The 8,296-nt window shown below is 36.2% G+C and overlaps 1 protein-coding gene across 1 annotated transcript; it reads left to right on the top strand.

The window, feature by feature from the left end:
• Positions 1–422: 422 nt before the first annotated feature.
• b2m (beta-2-microglobulin) lies at positions 423–4,066 on the top strand. Its single transcript, XM_053508058.1, has 4 exons — positions 423–561; positions 2,675–2,947; positions 3,785–3,820; positions 3,962–4,066. The coding sequence occupies exons 1-3, from the start codon at positions 501–503 to the stop codon at positions 3,796–3,798; spliced, it is 348 nt and encodes a 115-aa protein (XP_053364033.1). The 5' UTR covers positions 423–500; the 3' UTR covers positions 3,799–3,820; positions 3,962–4,066.
• The last annotated feature ends 4,230 nt before the right edge of the window (positions 4,067–8,296 follow it).

The following is an 8,296-nucleotide window of genomic DNA, read 5'->3' as shown; positions in this document are numbered from 1 at the left end:
ACAAGTCAACAGTTTCTGTTTTTACTTGTGTAACTTAACCAAAATTATTTCCTGGCATCTTGGTTTTTATACACTTTTATTCATACAGAAATGAATTTGAATTTGTGTTTTAATACCAATTTATTGCTATACGTTATATATTGATATATACTGTATGTGATAATATTATGATAATAGTATTAATATTATATTAATATAATATACTGTAAATTATACTATTTTTCTATACCTGAAGTGTGTAAAGAAAATTTTGCTAAATAATTTGTTTGTTTGGGGAGTGGTTTTGTTTGTGGAATTTCAGGGGAATTCTAACGAAATTACCATCTCATAGACACAGCCATCCTAGGAACATTTAACCTAGCAACTGAAGACATACGAGGAGTGTGATTGGCTGTTAAACTGTGAAGCACCAAGAAAAAAAAAAGGAAGATCATTACTTTCACTATAGACTGCTAAAGGCCTGCACTGAGAGCAACACTGTAACCACTCCTAGCTTAAAAATGAAGCTGTTTTCTTTTTTTGTGATCTGCATTCTGTCGATCTGTGCCCAGGCGAAAACATGTAAGTATACATATAATTTTGTATTGTTCTTTTAGTAGGCACAACATGGTAATCTTAAGGAATTATTTAGTTACATAAAAGCCCAAAGTATTAATAAGTTCAGTTGGAACTAACAGCTTGTCAGAACCTGTCGAGGGTTTCTTTATGTTTATTACCAGTTTATAAGATAAATAAGAAAGGTAAAAAGGTGCCTACATTTAAAAAAATATGATTGCACTAGCTTGAAGAATATTTAAACCTTACCCCTGCCAGGCATCTAGGAATATCACTAAGGAATTATACTCAAATAAGAGCTAGCTTTTACAAGAAAGTGTGACATTATATAATATGAAAAAGTTAAAAATGTGGGCGGCATTGTGGCGTAGTGGTTAGAACTGTGGCTTCATACTTCCTGGTTGAGGGTTTCATTCCTGCCTCATGGAGTGCGTGGAGTTTCATGTTTACATGGAGGGCATGTTTTCTCCCCGTACTAGTAGGAATTTCTCCCCGTTCCTACAGTTCAAAGTATTGGAATACAGATTAGGATAATTGGAATTTCCAGGGTCCATGTACTGTGTATTTGTGTGCGTTGCAGAGGTAGCTCAGTGATTAAGGCATTGGACTACGGTTTGGAAAGTTCCAGGTTCAAACCTCACAACCGCCACTTTAGCACTGTTGGGTCCTTGAGCAAGGCCCTTAACCCTCAACTGCTCAGATGTATAATCAGATAATAATGTAAGTCGCTCTGGATAAGGGCGGCAAATGCCTAAATGTGTGTCTGTTTGCATGCTCTGCGATAGACTGGCATCCCTTCCAGGGTGTACCCCGCCACATTGCCCCTAGTTCACTTTGATCCTGTACAGCATAAGTGGTGTTTATAGTGAGTGTGGAAGTAAAAAAGTTTACTCACTCATTGTCTATACCACTTGTGCAGGGCTTGAAGCCTATCCTAGGATACTTAGGGCACGACACGGGGTACACCCTGGACGGGGTGCTAATCCATCTCAGGGCACACACACGTACACAATTACACACTCACATGCTCATTCTCACACACTACGTGCAATTTGGAAATCGAACCCAGAACCTGGAGATGCGAGGTGCCAGTGCTAACCACTAAGCCACCATAGCAAAGATACAAGGTTAACTTAGTTAAATATATTTAGTAAGATAGCAAAAGATTAACAAAGAAGTTGCTTACCGTAACATACTGTTTTAAAAATACAAAGCCTTGCAAAAGTATTTATTCCCCTTTAACTTTTTTCACATTTTGTCACGTTACAACCAAATTTTTGGGATTTTATGTGATAGATCAACACAAGGCGGCACAGTGGCTTAGTAATGTCTCAATGCACTAATATCCTAAGCTGAATCTTAGTAGACGTTGAAGTGTGAGTGAGATCCACATAAAGTGGCATTTAATTGTGAAATGTGCCACCATACAGGTGGACTCTTTTTAGTATTTAGGTGAAGGCAACACTATAGTACATTTCAGTTAGGGGTTCAAAGTAAAGAGGGCTGAATACAAATGCACGCCTTGTTTTTCAGATTTTTTATTTTTTTTGTAAACATTTTCATAACCCTTTATCATTTTCTTTATCACATCACAATTATTTGCCACTTTGTATTGGACTGTTACATAACATCCCATTAAAACACATTTAGGTTTGTGGTTGTAACACCACAAAATGTGGAAACACATCTTTGGATTGGATTATTTCTATTCTGTAGCATGACAAGGTCACTGCAGATTACACATTGGCATGATTCTTGATTTTGGGTGAAGATTGGATGCTAAACTAAATTGTATATAAGACCATGCAGTTGATATATACTTAAGCTTACTCTCGTTGCCTGGATGAGAAGAGACTTCAGAGATTTTTAACAATTGATTTGTACATCTATATTAAAATGTAATTAAAAAACCCCAATGTTAAATTTCAGTAACACTCAGGTAATTAATAAATACCTTCAACATATTACAAAATATTACCTGAATGTACTAACAGTTATAGTTACTTAAATGTTTTCCATTTCTGACCCATGCAGCATGTATGAAGCAATGATTAAATTATAAATCAGCAATCTCTCTCTCTCTCTCTTTCTCTCTCTCTCATTTTTAAACTTTCTCTAGCCTTACCTAAAGTCCAGGTGTACAGTTATCGCCCTGGTGAGTTTGACAAGGACAATTACCTGATCTGCTATGTGAGTGGTTTCCATCCTCCGGACATCAGCATTGATCTTCTGATGGATGGAGTGGAGATTCCTGAAGCCCAACAGTCAGACTTGGCCTTCAACAAGGACTGGATGTTCCATCTCATCAAGAGTGCACCTTTTAAACCCCAGAAGGGCAAAGAGTACTCATGCAGAGTCAGGCACATGCAACAAACCCACACCTTTGTCTGGGGTAAGTATTAGATCGCACATATACTGCCCAGCCAAAAATGTCACAAACTTTAAAATTTTGTTCAACTGCTTTTAACTTTGATTTCTGAGTGCAACACGACTTCATTTTTATTGCCACATGAAGTTGCGGAGCCTAGACTGGAACAACTGAAAAATCATACCACTGCCTCCAGTGTTAGGCTTGAACAGTGTGCACTATGCATGCGTTTCCCTTTTTAACATGACGTTCCCATCACTCTGTTAGAGGGTCGATCTGGATTTATCAGATCACATGATGTTTGTTATGGCCTCACAGCTATTTAGTCCCAATTTTCTGTTTTTTTTATTACATTGGCTTAGTGGAAATGCTCTGATATTCTCAAACATAGCTGTGTTTCTACTACAGATTTGTTTGATAATGATGCAGCTTCAGCAAGCATTTAAGTGATTTCCATCCATAATGATTTCTTTTTCAAACATATTTCCTTTGCAAAGCTGCTAGTTCAGTACTATCTTTTTAAAAAATATATAATTAATATGTTTGACGATTCTTAACACAATTCCAATTATTTCAAATCTGATGCATTAAATTATTTTGCTTGCGGCCAATAATTTGACCTTCTTCATAAAAGATGTTTTTTGCTATACAAGTAAAAAAAATAATGCATTCAGGTCCTTAAACTATTCAGATTACATGCTGTATGTTTGTATTGGGGGGATGACATTTATTTTACCCATCTACTGTATGCAGTCTAAGAGCTTCTATATGATGTATAAATGCAACTAAACTGGAGGCAGAAAGACTAACATTTTTTTCTTTCTTTAATTTTTTTTATTAAAATTTTTTTTTTTTTTACAGAACATGACATGTAAACGTGAACATGGATGACAGATGGTAGGTCATTCTTCTTGTATAAGATCTGTAGAAGTCTAAATTTGTTTGATTATAATCTAAGAGGAAACTTACAGTTTATGCTTATTCATGATGTTCTGTTATAATATCCTGGAGACCATACGACAGTTTTTTTGCTTGCAGGTGAATGTTTAGGATACTGATCTGTGAGCTCCGCTGAAATGGGACTCAAGCACTGCAAGGTTATAACAGACTGGATGTGGAGACTGGTGTTACGGAGAGTTGCATTGTGGCATAATAAATGCCTTGGATTTAAACAAGACATTGAATACGTTTTGTTTAAGGTTTTTGCTAATATTAGGTTTCAGCCTTATCCCTTTAGGTAATTTTTTTTTCTTTATTTGCATACTTTAACTTAGTATTGTGTATTTTGTTGGAGAATAAACTGGTAAAGCTACTGTATGTAATTAGTATTGAATTTGTGGATTTGGGGGAGAATGCTGCACTGACTTTATGTCGTCTGTAGAGGGCGGTGTTTATTTATTTATTTACACTTATTTTAAGTTAGCCATTTATTTTCTCTGTAGAGAATGTTAAATGTTAACTACACTTAGATCTTTGTATTGAATGTATTTGTGAAATAAGTACACTATTACACTTACATGAGAATAATAAAGAGGCTGATCATTAAACTGCTCTGGTGCTTGGCATTCTACAGTAGGAATAAGTGTCTGGTATGACATTTCTCTTTATGGTTTAGATAGAATTAGGAACATTTGTCTTCAAGGACCAGGGAAAAAACATTTAATCATATTTTTTGTCATAACGTATAACAGCACTCATTAGTGTATATGATGGTCATACTGAGTATGAGCATAATTGCTAAATGAAAAAGTTTTTCAAGTCATCAAATGAAAATATTCTGTATATGTAGTAGTGTACCGTACAATATCAAGTAATCCTTAAGGTACCCTGATTATCGCTGTTATTCATATACAGTATCTCAGAAAAAAGTGAGTACACCCTCACAAAAGTAAGTACACCCCTCACATTTCAGCAACCACTTTATTATATGTTCTAAGAGACAATACTATAGAAATGAAAATTAGATAGACTTTAAAGCAGTCAATGTGCAGCTTGTATAGCAGGTTGTATCACTTGTATCACAACGAAAGTGAGCATACCCAAAGTGAACATGTCAAAACTGTGTCAATATTTTGTGTGAGCACCGTTGTTATCTAGCACGGCCTTAATCCTCCTGGGCTGGAATTCACGGGGCTGCACGTGGGATCCTCTTCCACTCCTCCATAATGATATCACAGTGCTGGTGGATGTTAGACATGTCTTCTGCTTGAGGACGCCCCACAGGTGCTCAATAAGCTTCAGGTTTGGAGACGTACTCATTTACATTTACATTTAGGCATTTGGCAGACGCTCTTATCCAGAGCGACTTACAAAAAGTGCTTTAAAGTGTGAATCGCTGGATACATACTTACACTGGGTAAACTAGGTTAATAACTAAGTGCCATTAGTCAAAAACAACTGGGAATTTTTTTTTTTTTTTTGGGGGGGGGGGATTAGTCCAAGTACTGAAGAAACAGATACGTCTTAAGTCGTCATTTAAAGATAGTCAAAGTCTCTGCTGTACGGACATCTAGAGGAAGTTCGTTCCACCACCTAGGTGCCAGAACGGAAAAGAGTCAAATGAATGCCGCCCTTGATCCCTGAGGGATGGTGGGATGAGGCGAGCAGTGGATCAAAGGGAACGTGGTGCAGTGCGTGGTGTGATTAGAGCAGAGAGGTAAGTGGGTGCTGGGCCATTTTTAGCTTTGTAGGCAAGCATCAGCATTTTGAATTTGATGAGGGCAGCTACAGGCAGCCAGTGCAGGGAGCGGAGGAGTGGAGTGGTGTGGGAGAACTTGGGAAGGGTAAAAATGAGACGTGCTGCCGCATTCTGGATCGAGGTCGAATCATGGACAGAGGCAGGCCTGCCAGGAGTGAGTTGCAGTAGTCCAGTCTTGAAATAACAAGGGACTGAACAAGCACCTGAGTAGCCTGTGAAGAAAGAAATGTGCGAATTCTTCTGATATTGTAAAGAAGAAAGCTACAAGAGCGAGTAAGGTTGGCCATGTGTGGGGAAAATGACAGATGATTGTCCACGGTTACCCCAAGGTTGCGGGCGGTGGCTGAAGGACTGATATAGTTGTTGTCTAGGGATATCACAAGGGATGAACAGCAGTTCGGTTTTACTCAGATTGAGCTTCAGCTGATGAGCTGCCAACTCATCCACTGACAAACACATGAACATGATAAATAGGACTTTGCATGGTTAAAGATGTACGTACAGTTGTTATCAATTAGGGTGTACTCACTTTTGTTGCCAGCTATTTTGATAATAATAATTTTCAGGGGACAGTAAAGCTATACTCTTATACAAGCTGCACATTGACTACTCTAAAATATATCCAAGTTTCATTTCTATAGTATTGTCCATTGAGAAGATATGGTAAAACATTTGCGGAAATAAGAGGAGTGTACTCACTTTTGTGAATGGGTGTATACTGTATATCCCTATATGAAATTAGTGATGCAGAAAAATGCTATGAAATAATATTTAATAGTACAAGGTCAGTCATTATGATGGTGACAACAGATAGTTTAGATTGTAAGTCTTTTTATTTATTATTTTAATAATTTCTTTGATTTTTTATAAATGAACAAAACACTCCACATTTTTATTTATTTATTTATTTTTTTTTTTTTTACTAAATTTACACATTAATCAAAACAACCCGTAAGCTATGCTCTGTATGTATAAATAGGGATGAAAATAAAAAATGTGCAAATGCTGTGGAATAATATCTGACAATACAAAGTCACTTTGCTGGTCACAACAAAATACTAACATCTGCATGTTAAGACTGTACTTTTTTTGTCTTTTTATTCCTTAACTGTAATCATTTCTTTATATTTTATTTTTATTTGATATTTTATAATATTTCTTTTGATAAAAGAACAAAACACTCCAGACTTCTGGTTTTACTTTGTCATGGCGCGTTGAATGATGATAAAAAATTTTAAGATTAGTGTGAAACGTGACAAAATGTGGAAAACCTGAAAACCACTGCATGTCAGCAATGTACTTCTGCATCCACTCTGGCGTCACGGTGACAGAAATGCCATGACATTAATAAATTACAATGAAAGAATGTAATTTCACATGATTGAATTTGACAAAAACATGTAAAATTGTTGGTTATATGAATAGTCTAATTTACATTATCTGTTCTCTAGGTGATAATGAGCATGATAAATGTGTGTGTGTTAAAAAAAGAGGTTGTATGTACAGTATGAGGAATGAAAGATAAACTTCTGAACTGATCATGGGTCCATTCTGACTTTTCAAGACAACGGTATAACTACATATCACACTAAAGTGTAAAAAAAATTAATCTAGTTAAGGCATTAGGCTTGCTCTTTCACATTTGACCATTTTCCTAACACCAGAGTGACTGCTTAAGCTTAACCTAGAGGTCTCGTAAAGCCTGTCAGCTGGTTAATTGCTTTCCTGTACATGTTTTCACAGTTTGGTTTTTGCGCAGTGTAACACTGATATCTTCACAGATATAAAGATACCTTTCGGCCACGGCTTTACATAAAAAAAAAGGGTGTGGAAGTTCATCATCACTATCTCAGACACTGGTGTCTTTAGTGCCTAAAGTCTCTGTATGAATCTGCTTTGCATGCTATTTATTTTCTCTCTAATTGTGATTGCTATCATTTTTCTTCTTCTTTCTATTATTATTATTATTATTATTATTATTATTATTATTATTATTATTATTATGTTATGTTCCTTCCAATGGCTGCATGGTTGTACAAAATAACTTTAATGTTCACAGTTTTTACAATAGGCATACAGTTTCAGATTTAAATAATGCATTAACAGATTTTATTTCTCATGTCATTTTTTTTATAATAATAATAATAATAATAATAATAATAATATTTTTTTTACATTAGGCTGACAGCTGAATTGACACAATACTGTAGTCCATGTGAGCAACATATCAGGAGTATGGAAGAGGGTGGGCTGGTCCCATTTTTTCCCCTTTGAAAGCGCTCAATTTTTCTACGTTTTTTTTTTTTTAAGTGTCCCAAACAATTTGAAAGGGTATTCATTAGAGAAAATAACTTTACCCCAGCCCGCAGCAGTCCAATCCCTGTATCTTTGGCAGGATATCAGTGTGTCAATGTGTTTTCCATGGAGAGAAGCGGCTTCTTTGCTGCCCTTCTTGAAATCTATAAAAGTGAGCGCTACTGTACCATCAGTATTGTGTCATGCCAACTGGAAAGCATCCTGAGATTATTCATGTGTGCGGTTGCTTCTCAGCCAAGGAAGTGGACTTACTTACAATTTTGCCTAAAACACAGCCATGAATAAAGAATGGTACAAAAACATTCTTAGAGAACAACCTTTCCCAACCATCCAAGAACACAGTTCGGTGACGAACTGTC

The sequence above is a fragment of the Clarias gariepinus genome, chromosome 12 (assembly GCF_024256425.1).
Source record: "Clarias gariepinus isolate MV-2021 ecotype Netherlands chromosome 12, CGAR_prim_01v2, whole genome shotgun sequence".
In the NCBI taxonomy this organism is placed as follows: Eukaryota; Metazoa; Chordata; class Actinopteri; order Siluriformes; family Clariidae; genus Clarias; species Clarias gariepinus.
Note: the sequence above shows the minus strand (reverse complement) of the source record. Positions and strands in the feature narration are given on the sequence as shown.